The 16120-nt window shown below is 48.9% G+C and overlaps 1 protein-coding gene across 1 annotated transcript in view; it reads left to right on the top strand.

The window, feature by feature from the left end:
• unc5ca (unc-5 netrin receptor Ca) overlaps positions 1-16120 on the top strand; it is a 147598-nt gene that overhangs the window by 85635 nt on the left and 45843 nt on the right. The window contains exon 4 of the mRNA XM_062542952.1: positions 8725-8828. Within this exon, the coding sequence (XP_062398936.1) occupies positions 8725-8828 (104 nt within the window). The remainder of the gene's footprint in view (positions 1-8724; positions 8829-16120) is intronic.

The raw sequence follows: 16120 nt of genomic DNA, 5'->3' as shown, positions 1-16120 counted from the left end.
CAGAGAGGCTCTCGCCAGCAGACAGAGATTACAGAGACACAGAGAGAAGGAGAGAGAGAGAGAGACAGAGAGAGAGAGAGAGAGAGACAGAGAGAGAGAGAACTGAGGACTTAGTCATCAGGAGTTGCCTGAATTTATGTGCTTTCTTGACTAAAATGGATACAGACGTTGACACGGATGCATGCTCACACGTTCACACGCTCACACGCAAACACACAAACTCATACTTACAAAAGACACACACACACAGAGGCGCACACACACACACACACACACACATGAACACATTCACAGTCGCACATGGAGTTGTCTGTTTGTTTCACACCCTCGCAACACCCAGTTACTCTTAAAACACAAACAGTCACTTCTCTTGGCTTGAGCACACATGATCTGTCACCCTCCAGCCACGGCGTTTCCTCACTCTCAGAGCCGGACTCAGTTTGAAATACTGTGCGAGCCCACCTCCTGCACAAACAAGCCCGGTCTGGACCTCCCAAGTTATCGCCTTTTTTTTTTCCTTTTTCTGTAAACAGACGTTTTAATCATTGGCCAAGTAACACTTGAGGCAATAAATAAATGTGCACTTTGTTGTTGGAAAATAGTGATCAATGTTAAAGCCATAAAAATGGCAAGGAGGCCTAGGCCATACACGCACAATTGAGGATATTAATTGTGCCAGTGATTTGTAGATCGGCCAGCACAGGGCACTTACGCTGTGAGTTATCGGTAGGTGCTTTTTCGATCTGTGATAAAACAGGGGACAGTCTCTCTCTCTTTCTTCTCTCTCCCTCTCTCTCCCTCTCTCTCTCTATCGGTCTTTCTCTCGCTCTCTCTCTTTTTTTCTCTCTCAGTTGCTCTCTCCATTGTCTTTCCTTTCCTCCTTCTCTCTCTCTCATCTCTCTCGTGTCCACCTTCACTCCCTCTCTTCCTCTCTTTAACTCTGTTTCACTCTTTTTTCAGTCACAAGCACACACACATGCACACACACACACACACACACACACACACACACACACACACACACACACAGACACACTTTCTTACCTGTTCACAGGGTCACATTCACTGACCAGTGATTTATATGGCCATTACATCAAGCCCTCTCTGTTCAAAAGATCAGCCATGTGGTGAGACAATACACACACACACACACACACACACACATGCGCACACGCACACACAGAAGGACAGAGTGGAGCTCAATGGCTCCTGAAATGGTGGGCCATTTGTTCTGTCACCATTGTTTTTGCAGTAAGTGCACAGCAATCAAGAAGCCACTCCTCAGGGTGATTACAGAGAGTATTGCACATGCTGAAAGCAGACAGACGGACAGACGGACAGACGGACAGACAGACAGACGGGGCAGAAACCTCGGCCAGCTTGGGTAGCCAGCCCGGCTCGACTCGACTCGGCACGGCGTAGCCCTCTGGTGTCTGCTGTTTGTGTGTGTTGCCTCTTGTATGTTTACCATTCGGTGGAGTGGCTGGGTGTGACTGGCTTTCTCTTCGCGGCGAGGTCGTTTCCCCCCCACACACAAAAAAAAAGAATGATGTCACCCGCACCGCGAGCAGCACTTCCGCGCCAAAGCCTGCGGGGAGTGTGCGGAGCCAGGCCGCTCCCGAGCTGGCCGGCGTGGCAATGTTCTCGCCCGTGTGCTTTGCTCTGGTTCTAATTAAAATGCCCCGGCGCAGCCCCTCTCGCCGGGCAGATGTAGCAAATACATTTTCCTCAAGTCGGCAGTCACCGCTCCTTGCTGTCCCGCTGGAAAACTTTATTTCATCGCTTTTAAGAGGGTCGAATGTAACACAAACCTCACCCCCCCACCCCACCCCCCCCCCCTGCAATACATTATCACAAGAGCGAGACCAGACTTACATTTTCCACGCCGTTCCCTTTTAGCATAACACAATATTTGTCAGCATTTGTTTCTCATTTAGCCGAGCACTGGTGAAAAGGCAAATGGGCTGCCAAGCATTGTGTGCCTCTGCCTCTTGACACACACATTTATTGCCCTGGCATTTTATAATTTAGCGTGACAAGAAGCCAAAGACACCCACTTAGAGTAATTGCAGTCAGATGTGTGTATATAGGAGGCCTTAGGAAACAATCAAACAAAAAACAGTCAAGCATTTGGTTTTCGCCCGCTAATCTCCAGTAGGGGAGTTTTTAGTGCAGACGCTAGTTTCATCAAGCTTCTGAGGAGAACGAAAGTTTGGACCGAGACGCTGAGGAATGTGCAGCTGACCTTGCGAATTGCATTAACGCTGCCGTGTGGATTAGCATTGCTTATTTGTTGACATTTGTTTTGATTGTTTTGTTGTTTTTTTTTTTGTTTTTTTTTCACAAAGGACAGCCTGTTGGAAAGGACTGGTGTTTTGCACACCCAGCTCAGTCTCTTTGTAAGACATCCAGATAGTGACGAAGAGGGAGGGAGAGGGAGGGAAAATATCTCTCAGGCTCTCAAAAATCTCTCAAGTCAACAGCAGCTTCTCCCTCAAGACTCTGCTCTCCCTGAAGGAGAGCCCCCCAGACTCCCCAGTCCCTGCAAATGAAGTGCGGATATCTGTTTTACACAGTCCGTAATCTCTCCTAATTTCGCTTTGTGATCCGCTCCTTTTATTAATTTTGCCAGTGAACTATGTGAACCTGCATCTCGGTGTAATGAAATGTCAAAAAAGAGCCTTCTCGTTCTGGAGACCGCAGAGCTTTGTTGCGTCACCGTGCGCTTAATGTCCCTGTTTCTTTGCGGTAGGCGTGAACGACGTGTGTGCGCTGCTTCGAGCTTGCGGGATAAATCCCGGTGATTAATTTGGTAATGAATCATCATGTTTGATTCACTCTCTTCTCCACCCCTGGAGATTTACGCTGATGTGAAGAACACCGAGGTGAACTCATTCTCTCCCCTCCATATTCTTGATTGCCCCGGTGCAATAAGATAAATACTAACATGGCGTCGACAGGTCGGCTCCAAGTTGCAAAGATTCCCCAGCCAAGCAGTTCAGTGCTGATATCTGACCATTGTGTTTGTTGTGGAAAGGTTTACATAGCGATTAAACCCCGGCCCTATAACTCTGGACTAACCTGGATAATATTAACCACCAGATAGTGACAGACTCAATGACTGAGTACGCTTCAAGAGCCCCTGTAGATGTGAGATATAGTGAGAAAGAGAACAGAGAGAGAAAGATGCTTCGAGAAGTGTAGGACACACTTGAGGATGCTCAGCATTTCTGCACGTCGTTGACATAAAAAAAACTTGCGAGAGCGCCCCATCCCTCGAAGTGGTTCTGCAGCGATTACTGTTGCCTCTCTCGCCCCTTTTTAATGAAGCACAGGCCTGAGTTTGGACCAGAGTATTGCCAATTTTCTTTTTTTTTTTTCCCTCATCGCCCTCAGCCTGGCAGCGTGCACAGGCACCTCTGTCCAAGCGGAAAAGAAGCTCCCATACCACTTCTCCTCTGTTTTTACGAGGGCTGCGGCTGCGTCCATCCCACAGTTGTAGGTACATGACCAATTAATTCCACCCACCCACCCAAGCCCAGGAGCGAGGGGAAACCTCGAGGGACGTGCCGCACGGTAATGGAACGAAAAAAATGTGGGTGCCAATTTGGAGAGAGTGGTTCAGATTCCCCCTCACACTCCTCAGCTGGCCCATTGCTGTTGAAAGCCTCGTGAAGGTGAGTTTAATTAAAGTAAGGGGGGGGAAAGGTGTGGTGTAGAGTGTTGAATGTTGAGTATCAGCACACCATTGGCACTCTGCGGAAATAAATAATCGGCCACAAATAAAAGGTTGGCGCCGCGTGAAAAGAGGATATGCCCAGTGACCAGCGAGACCGAGAACGCAAGCATAGCGCCGGTCCCCTTCAAACCTGTGGAGTCCGCAAACTGTGTCTCCACGGCAACCGCCTTGGCATGCCCGCTCTGCTGATGTCAGAGCTGCCCGCTGATCCCTGGCGAAGGGTCCTGCTCCCGAAACAGACGAGGGGCTTTGCGAAGTCCTAAGTCCCGACAGGAGTCACGCCAGCTGCAGCAGATCCGACTGGCTTTCAGCAGGGCGCGAGAGAGCCTCGTCAGACAACGGGCACAGGGCGGCTCTTCAGGAGACAGAGGGGAGGAGGAGGGGGGTGTGTGGGGGTTATGTGGGTCGCTCCCTTTCTGTCCATCGTCCTTGTTTTTGTCCATTTGCAAGTTTGCGTTTGTTCTTCATCTCGCAGCTGTGTCCGTGCTGGGTTAGGATGCATATTTTTAGTAATGATGAGTAAAATTGAGAATGCGTGGCCCCCTTTTATGACTAAGATGGAGGTGTACAGTGTAAGCACTCCATAGAGGTCACACGTGTGTTTTACATAAGCTGTGTAGGCTATTACCTTGGTCCCTGTTCAGCAGTGTCCCCCACTTTGGTAAGTTGAAGATGAAGTTTTACGTGTCTCAATTCACCTCATCATTTGTTATGGCTTGGAATTGTTGTATAACCTCTATTTTAAAGAGCCGACGGCAAGGAATTTACAAGTAAGATCCAACATGGTTCTGCATGTCTGTTGTCACTGTCTTGCAGTTGAGACAGTGTCTCTGGTTGAAGGCTTAGATCAGATTGACTTTTCCACAGTGCTGCTGCGGTGTGCGGTTTCTGGGTCAGGTAAAAAACTTGGCCTTGCAAAAACTGCTGCTTGGTGCATAATATTCTCTACACATGAAGTGCCGGATATCCAGTATCTGGTGTGAGTGAAGTTGGCCCAAGTTGTGTTTTTGTACTTTTTTTTTCGTTTATTTGCGGCATTCTGGCCGAGCCGCTGAGGGAGGTGAGCTGTTTATTCCCCATATCTGCCACAGCCTCCACCGCTGATGCTTGATTAGACAGGCGAGTGGGAGGGTGGGATAATGAGGGACGCGAGCGCCATGTTTACTCTCCTCTCGGCGTTGACAGGCCCGGCCGGTGATTTTCCTTCCCTCCCTGCGTGCCGACTCCCCTCTGACTCCCCGGAGGTTATTACAGGTGCAGCAGTAGGGAGAACGAAGAATAGGGAGAGAAAAAGCACCCTCTAGACTCCCCCCCGTCCACACACACACACACACTCTATCATTCATCCTCTCCCAATAACAGAGCAACATTTTCCAAAATGTCCTTCGGTCCTATTGGCTTTTCAAAATGCTTTTCTGGAAGATAGGAGGAAAAATGTTCCAAATTATTTGGATCAATAAATCATTTAGTGAATCTTGATTGGTTCCAGAAGGTTTTGAAAAAAAAAAAATCACTCAAACATATTCAAACATCGGAGAACTTCAAAGAACATTCGGAGCCTTTGATGATTGTAAGTAAAGATTAGTTTTGCAGGATTTTTTTTTCTGTGCCCACCTTAATAATGAAGGCCCAGTAGACAGGGACCAGACTTCTCTCTAGTGGCACTGACCTACATTTCCCAATCTCCAAATCCAAATCTGAACCCTGCTTCAGGGAAGTGATATACACTGTTCATGGAAGAAAGAATTATGTCATGGCCCAATTATGCAGAAGAGGGGGGGTGAAAGGTGATGAAAGAAGGTCAAGGGAAAAGAGAAAGAGAGAGAGAGAGAGAGAGAGAGAGAGAGAGAGAGAGAGAGAGAGAGAGAGAGAGAGACGGCAGGGGTTGAGTGACAAGAAAGATCTGCTGACCACCAGTCTCTCAGTTCTTTCGCACTTGGTCCCATTGACTCGGCGGGAACATGTGTTTCTCTTTAAAGCCCCATCGAAATAACTGATCACCTCCATAAATAACTCACCTGCTAAGCCAGTGAACCGGGCCCTCTCAAATTACAGGATGCTTTATGGCTTTTCTGCGGCGCACTAATGATTTCTGCGTCTGCTCGACCCCAACAGTTTTGGTGAGATACGCCGCGGCTCTGAAGTGCCGTTTGCTCTGACGTTAAGAGGAAAGAAAAACACTGGCCAGGTCCACGCTGCTCCTTCTTAAAATATTGTTGTTTGAGAGCGGCTGCGATGGGTTTCCTGAGGTTATCCACCAAAGCGCCTTTGGAAAGAATCAGAGGAAAGGTCTGCGCCACGTTCCCGTACGCTGTAAAAAATGGGATTTATGTGCTTATCCTTCTTTGGTCTTCCACACCGAAAAAAATCCTCCCCCCACTAAAGCAAAGAACTCCCCATAAACTACTGAGACGAACAAAGTCTGCTTCCTAAAGCTCTCCCAACTTGTAGTGTTCCAATTCAAAAAATTTGTCTCATACTTTTTTTTTTTGGCCCGAGAGGTAATACTATTACCAGCTGACCTGGATTTTGTTGCGTTTGGGCTGTTGAAATACAGGAACAGTACTGTGTCTGGGCCCCAGATTGACATTCAGCTGTGGGTCAGGTCCACTGTCTCACCAGGATCAGTGACACTGGGATCCCTCCTCAACACATCCCTATCGGCTGGATGTGGAGTGTGATGTTGTACTAGTCGGACGGCGGTCGTGTGTTGCATCCCTATCGGCTGGATGTGGAGTGTGATGCTGTACTATTCGGACGGCGGTCGTGTGTTGCATCCCTATCGGCTGGATGTGGAGTGTGATCATTGGGTCCTGTCCCCCAAGGGAGGCCCAGACATTTTCAGATGGCTTCGGTCTTAAGGAGCCCTCCTCATAAGATGAAAAGCTGTAAAGGAGTGTGTGGAGATTTTTTCTCTCTCTCTCTCTCTCCCTCTCTCTCTCTCCCTCTCTCTCGATCTATCTCTCCAATGCCCTCACAAGGTATAAATATGCTCTGCCTTTTATGGTTTCTCCGCTTTTTATAGATGTCCCCTAAATTGAAATAATCATGTTGCAAAACCATCAACAGTTTTATTAGGGATTTTATGAAGGCCATGGGCGCTTGAGAATGAGGCTTCTAAGCTGATTTCACTGTAATCTACCCCCACTCTCTGACACACACACACACACACATGAAGTCTCTCTTTCCTCTCTTTTCCATCCCCCCTCCCCCTGTCCGACTTTTATATCTTTCCTTGACACACACACACACACACACACACACACACACATACATGCACATACCCACACATACACACAGATTTTACACTCTTTTCAGTGTAGTGTAGCACAGAATGATCATGTTGAGAAAGAGAGGGAGGGAGAGGTTGGGGGATGATCTTGTGGAGAGAGAGTGGGAGAGAAAGAGAGAGAGCGAGAGAGAGAGAGAGAGAGAGAGAGAAAGAGAGGTAGGTAGGTAGGTAGTAAGTAGAGGAATGAGTTGGAATGCAGCCTTTGGGAGTCGTTGCAAATGCATTATCGGCTGGAAGATCACTCACCGAGGAGGAGCATGTGACCCACAGCCTGACCTCCAGCCCTGCTGTTGTGCTGATGCCGCGCGGACGTCTGTGAATGTAACTACTTCTCTGGGTGGCCCAGGAGAGCGGGGTGACCTCTGAGGAGTACCGTTGTCCTGCCTCATTACAGTCAGCAATCAGCTCCCTCTCCCCTTTTCACTAAGACGCATTACTCAACTTTTAGTTATTGAATTTGGCTTTGTTTCTGTAAGGTTTACCTTATCTTATGATATGATATCACCTCTCGAATGTATTCTGGACTTCAACTTTTTTTTTTCTTCTGGTAAAAGCGAAAATGAATCTGCCTTTAGAGACAGAGAGTTTTATAAGCGTCGTTGATATCACCACAGGAGTAGTAGTGCTGTTACAGAGAATATCGTGGCTGTGATTTGCTGTGACGACTTGTGGCCAGGGGCCTTGAGAATGGTATTGCTTTTACCCAAGCAGTTTTATGAACAAGGTGATATTTCTTTCAGAAGTGTGATGCAGCAACACTTTGGCTCTGCCAGCCGAGTCGTCCAACAAAAGTGTTGCCTTTTGCCAGGCGACACCTACCCAAATGTACAGTATATCTGGTACTGCAAGGAACATTTGTGAAATGACTGTTTTGTGAAATGACTGTTGCGTCTGTTCCCAGTTGAGCATGTACTTTCTCTTCCTCTCATTCCCTATCAGGGCTGAAAAACAAGCCAGTGCATCGCCCCATCATGAATAAAACCCATCATGAATATTTTGGTTCGCCAACTGTTTACTTTCAGAACGAGAGGCAAAAAAAAAATCAAAGCCGTCTTCAGGCTGTTCCTTTGCATAATATGCAATTACTGTCATTTAGCATGCTGACTGGAAAATAACAAACCAGAAGTAAATAAGTAATGAGAAATGGCCCCGGGTCCTCTCAGCAGGCCCGTGTCTGTGTCTTCAAGGACAGAGCACCTTCTCCCTCCCAGCGTCCTGAGACTCGTGTCCCAGTGCAGCAGCGATCATCCATTCTGGCTCTGTTTCTCACACTCGTGCTTCGTTGTACATTGCTGAGGGTGCAAGTCACTTCCTCGTCTTTATGTTTTTCTGACTGGAGATTCAGGTGCGGAATGTATACATTTGCCAAAAGTGAGTCATACGGTTCATCCTCTCAAGGCATTTTGTGTTGAAACTACTCTCAGGGGCCCACAAGATAACTTGTCCAACATATGCAGAGGTGTTCATAGTCTTGAGGGTTTCATCAAGACGTTTAGGAGGAAAAAAAAAAAAAAAAGAACTTCATACCAGATTTTTCTGCTTTGCTCCAGTTAAGATGTGTCTCAGCACACAGCCAGCCAGAATACATTATACTGCATCTTGGTCTCAGCTGTTCACTGAAACCAACCTAATTCAGCTCTCGCTGTGCGGCTGGGTAATGGAATTAAAAATGTCTCTTTCCTTTGCTCTGCAGATCTCAAGAAGTCGTTTGACCAGGAGCCATTAGGAAAGGAAGTCTCTCTCGAGCAGGAAGTGCTCCTACAGTGCCGTCCACCTGAGGGCATACCTGCAGCGGAGGTAAGCGTGGATGTAACACGGTTTTGTCCTAACATCACTCTGAAAAAAATCGGATGTCTCCTGATGCCTCCCAGCAATCTGGAGCATAATGATGCAATGATCACAACAAAATAAGAAAAACTTGCTCCATAGACAGGAACGGTCCTCCTCACAGCTGCACTCGTATGCTGAAAGCTCCAGACCATATTTCTCGGCTCTCCTCTTGCCAGAGCTGATTTAGACAATATTTAAAGCCCCTGTCCCATCTGATGGCAGAGGAGCAGGAATAGGCAGATTTATTAGTTCAAGTTAACAGAGATGCCTCTGAGTGTCTTTGCTCAAGAGCCTTCTGAAAGATGAATGTCTGGGTTCTGTTCCTACTCTCGCCCATATCCCTCTTAAAATTTTTAGCTTACACTGTTCCCTTTCATTTGATTTGCATTATACAGTAATCCCCAGTGCGCAGATGGTGCTTTGCACTTTTGAAGCCGGGTTCTTATCGTGGGTATATGAAGTAGAGCTGAGTTATATCTCCTAGAGCAAGTATTAGGATTGTGTTCCTCTGTCTGTGTGTAAGGGCTTGCAAAGTGATCAAAATGTCCCCTGTTTTTTTCCCCCCCAAAGGTCATCTGTAAACCTAATGTTGGCTCTGGTGTCCTGGTCTTTTGTAACTCTTGTAAAACGTAACATCCTTGAAGCCCTAGTCGCCACTGACACGCATCCTTGAGCGCACATATCTGTCGCTGACCTTGACTTGGCCTGGGGGTGGAGAACATTTGCCAGGGGGGAAGAGGGGGGTTGGAGGAGGGGGGGTTGGTGTCCCGTGTCCCCCTCCAAGCACCAGTGCCCGCGGGAAGGCTGAGAGGTCAGCTTCTCACTCAATCAAGAATGCAATAAAGGTGCCCTGGCACAGTTATGATGACTTCTCCCAGAAATACACCTCCATTTCTTTTTTTCTTTTCTCCCCTTCCTCCTGCACTCTCACCACCTCTCTCACCAGCCACTTCCTCCACCACCACCACCACCACCACCACCACCACCACCGCCACCACTCTCCTGCTCCACACGCTCAGAAATCTGCCGGTGATCTAAGGTGAAAAAGAACCCTCTCAGACTTTGATGAAACGTCTGAGGGGGTTCAGCCGCGCCGGTGTAAGGTTAATACAGAGAGAGAGAGAGAGCGAGTGAGAGAGGGTGGGCAGGAGTGGACCGCTGGCTTTTATCACAGCCACTCTGATTACGTCTGCAGACTTTAATCTGTCGTCCGACGGCGGCGCTGCCGGAGAGGCCATGACCGGCCTGCTGGAGGCTATCTGCCCTCGTGGTCGGGAAGCGGACGCCTCGCCGTGAGCAGAGTGGCCGAGCGGCGTGACTGGCCTCGGAGGTCGGACGGAGTAGCCGTAACCTTGATTTCGGGCGGCAACTTGCCAGGTCAAGGAAGACGGGCATCGTGTTCAAGGGTCTCTCCCAAGGCTCTCTAACTCTATCAAAAGCGGCCATGTTGTTGTTGTCTCTCCCCCCCCCCCTCCCCCCTCTCATGTGGATTAGAGGCTTTGCAGTGCTCTTAAAAGTAGTGATACTGGCCCTCCAGTTATCAGTGATGATCATTGGGCCTTACAGGGGCATCGCTCCTCTTTGAGGAAGCCAGCCGAGCCTCACACACGCTTGTCCGCGTGTCTGTCGGCGTGGCTCAGAGGTTAGCCGTGGCGAGCGTGTCAGCAGATCAGGAGCTCGGTGACGGCCGGGCTGTGTGTGTGTGTGTGCTGACTGCGCGGTCTCGACACAGTAGCTCCAGCTGTGCACGATTATCCCGGAGTCAGCTTACAGTGCGGCGGGCAACTTTAATGGGACCCAGGTAGACGTAGTGCAGAGGTGCCATAAAAGTGGAGAGCTCTGTGGGAGCCGAGGAGGTCGAGGGGGGGTGGGGAGGGTGGTGTGGGGGGGTGGGCAGATCTGCTACCGTCGGCATGCGTTGGCACCAACGCGGGAAGGCAGAAAATGGGCACCAGCTGCTGCTGCCGCCACAGCCACAGCCACACCGAGGCCTGGCGAAACACTCGGCTACGCTACCAAGTGTGGAGGAGAGCCGCAGCAGTTTGTGGTATGGCAGCCGTCAAGAATCTTTACAACCTCCTCTCCCTCTCTCCCTCTCTCTCTCTCTCTCTCTCTCTCCCTCTCTCTCTCTCATTCTCTCTCTCTCGCATTCTCTCTCTCTCACTCTGTCTCAGTTTTGTCTTTATTGCTCATTCCTTTCCTCTCACAGTCTTTCTCCCCACTTTTCTGTCTCACTCCCTCCCTCTCTCTCTCCCTCTCTCTCTTTCTGCTCCCCTCCTCCTCACCAACCCTCCCCTCTCTCTCTCTCTCTCTCTCTCTCTCTCTCTCTCTCTCTCTCTCTCTCTCTCTCCCCCTCTCCCTCATCCACATCCCCAGGATCCTGAAGGAGGGCTGCGCTGGCACAGGCGGCTGCCAGACCAGACCAAGCCAGCGCTCCCCACAGGCCCTGGCAGCGGGAGCCTCAAGCCGACCTGATTAGCGGTTATCTTTGGCACGGCCGCGGTGCCCGCCGTCCCGTCGGCTGGAATGCCGGGGTCTGTAATTGATCTGTAAGCAAACTCTGGCCTCGCCGAGTAAGCCGAGCGAGAGTGAGAAAGACAACAAGGCCGCCCCTGACCTCCCCTCCCCTCTCGCTTCTTTTCTTGCTCACTCGCTCACTCGCTCGCGTTTGCTTGGAGCGCTGCCCTGAATTTTCTTGTACAGAGAGAAAGAGGGGGTTGAAGAAAGCACACTAACACCATGCACCAAACGCGAGCAGTTGAAAATGTGCGCTGGGTGTGTGCACGCTTTGATTGATTAGGTGGCTGGTAATGGCCGCGGCAGAGAGGGCTTTTGTTTGTTTTTTTCAGGAAGCGCAGAGCTAGTGTTTGCCTCAGCCAAAGCTCAGGCTACCTCTCTCGGACGGCGTCTTTCTCTCTCTTTTCACCTGAAAGTGGTCTGTGTGCACTGCAAGATCTGCCCCCCCCCCCTCCGTTTGATCGGGAGTCAATCTCTAGGCGGGGAAGACAATCACGTCACATGCGATGGAGGAGATTGCGAGCGGAGGGGGATTAGCGCCGGCATCCGCCCAGGAGCTGATGAAGGATGGAGGGAACAGTCAATTCATTAGCATCCAGTCGATACGGGAGGATAGTAAAGTTAATCTACTTACACACCGCCACAAACACATGGCCAACATGTGTGTGTGTGTGTGTGTGTGTGTGTGTGTGTGTGTGTGTGTGAGGGGGGGAGCTGGAGCACAGTGAAACCTGCATCACACAGCTTCACATGAACTAAGCGGAAAAACACCTAAACACATCAGGGAACATCAGGGAAGTCAATTTGGTATTGTCAATAACCTTCTTGCTGGCTGGTTGCTCATTATTTTGGAATCTAGTTTTACCTCCTGCGCTCCACTGAAACGTTGCTTCTTTCTTATATGTGGCACGGTATGGGTTGTGTTTTTTTGATCGCGTGGATGGGCCTTTGTTTTCCAATACACTTATGTAATACTTTAGCGTCAGTGGAGCTCATCTCTAATCTTCTGCTGTCAACGTGAAAATCCCCTCTCATTGGTCGTACTGTAGAGATGTGTACATTTCATTCAGATCAGATCCTGCACTGAAGCCATCAAAATAATCACCTATATTGCAATCGAATATTATCCTAAATCAAATACACTGTCAGTACACCTGGACTATGAACTGCCACATGCATGTGGGGATGCAATGCTGAAGAATGTCATAAAAATGAAATCGAAGAAACTGCTGTTGTAGACAGTACTGTTAAAAAAAAAGTGTAGTTTCTGTGTATCTGTAATGCCAAGAAATAGCTTTAGTGTCTCTTAGTGATTCAGCTTGAGAAACGAGTTCAAGCAGTGGTCACAGCGCCAAGGATAACCTGTGGGTCAGGGATGATCTCACAGAGTGATTCATATAGAAATGCAGCCCTTAGTGGTCATCCATGGGGATAAAATCCGCCCTCGCTTGTTTTCTCTATAAGCCGTTCTGTTTATCGGGCATAATGGGGAGTAGCGGAGAGCCGAAGATGTGTAAACTCTGTTCCGCTTGAGCTATCTCTTCCGGTTCCGTTCACCGACTCCGTCTAGACGGCCGAACTGCACACTTCTCGGACGCGGCACAGCCAGCTTTATAATCTTATCTGATGTTTTAAGATTTAAAGCCAGCGTCTCCCCCACTCCGTGGTAGAAAACAAACAGCAGACATTTATCTTGGCTCTCACACAAAGCCAGCGCTCAAGCTTCGGCATGGAAATTGCTGAGACGCTTAAAGAGTGCAGCTGACGTTAAAATAGCCCCCGTGGCTTGAGTTTTTGTGGAAACTATTAATTAAGAGCAAAAAGTGGAAGCCAACAATTTTAGGACAATTTCGAAGATTCATGTTCATTACCGAGACCGGAGTGGCCCGTTTTTTGCAATTATCCTCGGCAGTAAAACACACAGAGAAGAAGAAGCAACAAAATCGGCGAGCAGGCAGCACGAGCACAAAACACGAGTGCATTTCTTCTCTTTTGTGCGTTCTGCGACTCGTTAATCAGGGCGGAACCCTACGGGGGAAAAGAACCTTAGAGCTGTCATCAGGGGACTATGTGTGGGCAGCCATCATTGTGATCCACCCTGTCCCATTCCTTCATCCTCCCTTATTTCCTGCGAGGGCCGTGACAGGCTAAAGTAAAGGTTTGCCCTCTCACAAGCCACTTCTCCTCTCCCCCCTCATCATGCTTGTGGCGAGCCCATAAATGTTGCGCTGGTGACATTCTTTTCCTTATATGTCTCTCTTTCTCTCGCGTTGCCCTCTGTCATTGATCCCTTGTCTCTGTTCCCCCTTTATTTCCCTCTTTCTATCACAGTTCTCTCTCACTCTCTTTCCGCCCACATCCTCCTGTCCTTTTGCTCGCTCTATTTTAGTGTCTTCTCTCCGTCCGGCGGTTTTGTCACTCTGCAGGCTGCATGCTCTTGGACTAGTCGCCGTCGCAGCGTCACCCTATTTTCAGGCAGCCTTTTTGGTTTCGTTTTCTGCTGCTCTGCAACGTTTCTTCCTTCCTGCCACCACGGGCCTCAGGACGGTGCTAGTTTAGCCTCCAGTCACATGCCCTGACAGGAATAAGGAATTGCTTTTTCTCGCTCTCTCTCCCTCTCTCTCTCTCTCCCACTCTTCAATGCAAATGCAGTGCTGCCAGCCACCTCGTGCATAGTCATGTCGGCGTTTCTCATTCGCCGGAGATCACACACACCGAGGGGCTCCGAGCTGCAGGGCGCTCCACGGGGAGACTCCGAGCTGGCGGGCGGGCGGGTGGGCAGGCGGGCGGGTGATCAGGGGCTCGGCGAGCCGCTCGCAACACGGAGCGGTCAAGCAGAAGCCGACGCGTATCTGAGAGGAGAGAGACGCCCAGAGCTCCAGAAGTGCTGAGGACACGTGCTTGCGGCGTCGGTCGATTCCCCCCCCCCGTCGGAAAGTCAGGAAAACACGCACCAATACAACCCCCCATAGCAAGCAAGCAGGAGTTAGAGACACGCTCTCTCAACAGACAAACACACCACTCTAGCTAGCAGTGACGCTAGTATAAATGCAAATAAAGAGAGGGAGAGAGAGAGAGAGGGAGAGAGGGAGAGAGAGGATAGAGAGAGGGGGCACAGGGAATGATAGTTTTGTGGGTGGCTCATCAAGTAGGATGATGTGCATGGTCGCGTCCATGTCTAAGAGAAAACACAATTACAGTCGAGGTGTCAAATGTTTCCTAAGCATATTAGTTTGAGTGTCAATAAAACAGGATTGATGTCTGGTTAATTAGTGCTGTGTTAAGCTGCTAAACACGTTTTATGTTAATGGAGATTGTTTACGGAAACAGTCTTTTATGGTCTGTCATCAGCCAAATGCGAGGCAATAATTTTTGTGTCGTGTGTAGGACCAGCCAGGGGTTTCCACATCTGTGTAAATTACATGAAATCTATCCATCTCTGCAAATGGCAGAGCCATGAAAACACTTGCTGACACAGGGATTTTTTCAGTTTTTCTTTTTTTTTTTTTCTTCTTGCGGATGCATTTAGCTAAATGGTAGGTGTGTGTGTGGGGGGGGGGTATGTTTGTGTGTGTGTGAGGGGGTGGGGGGGGGGGGCGTGGTACACATCAGAACACACATGTAGGCTACATAGTCGGGTCCTCCCAGGTCGTTGACAGAACACAGAAATGCTCTCTGTGTGCCAGACGCAGTGAGAGCTGCCGCTGGACTGGTCTCGCTCGGGCCGGTGCTGGGATGTGAAAGTACTTAAGCGCCCGGGCCCCGGAGCAGGAAGTGAGCCTTCATTAGGCCCGACTCCCGGGGCAAAGGTGCTCATGGAAAAACCAAAACGTTATCCCCGTGGCGACCCGTAACCGGGGAGGGCTAGTCTTAACCCTCTAACCGCCCAAGGCGCCGTACGGCGACAAGCAACATCACTGATTAAAACAGACGGTAGATCCGAGTGGGGTGACAAATCGCCTTTGTACTCTCCACCACTAGATGGCAGACATCCAGAGCTTCGATTCAAGCCCAAATTCGAGTAAAAAAGTTTTCAGGAAGTGCCTGTATTACTCGCGAGAAACAAAAAAAAAAGACGCATTTCCTGTTTATAACGCGGAAGTGAAATGCGCGATCGCTATGCACAAATTGAAGCAGAAAAACGGCAAATGTTAAAAAACAAAGTCGTGTGTTATGAAGTCTTGGGTCTGCTATTCACCTACTCTGATTCTGAAGGAGAATATCTGCCTTTTGGAGATTATGATCGGTCGTTCATTGGCAGTGACAGTCAAGATGCGTCTGTGAATGGAGATGGGTCTTTGCGTGTGTACGTCAATGTTTACCTGCAGCAATGTTGACCAAAGGGTTCAAATAAGCATGGTGTGCTTGGTGCCAGTGATAATCATGATGATAGTGTCTGTAATTGACATGGTACAGACAGCAGGTCTAGTAAAAATAGGGCTCTGAAGAACAACAAAGTCATCCGCGATAGGAACTGATTTGACCAGGCTACTTTATTATATAGTAACATAGGGATTGTGGTAATACTAATAGTTTACTATTGTTGGTTTACATGTGGCTGTGGTCCTGTTTGTTTGTTATGTCGGAGAAATTACAAAAATCAAAGTAAAACTGCTCAAATGTGTTCAACAATCAGTATTTACTAAAATGTGCATAATTTGACGCTATTGCCAATCTGTGACGTCATAATATGCAAATTAGATGAGAAAATTGACCCCCTTCATAAACTTTAGTTCATACTC

The sequence above is a fragment of the Sardina pilchardus genome, chromosome 8, assembly GCF_963854185.1.
Source record: "Sardina pilchardus chromosome 8, fSarPil1.1, whole genome shotgun sequence".
NCBI lineage: Eukaryota > Metazoa > Chordata > Actinopteri > Clupeiformes > Clupeidae > Sardina > Sardina pilchardus.
This window is presented reverse-complemented; position numbering and strand designations above follow the sequence as displayed.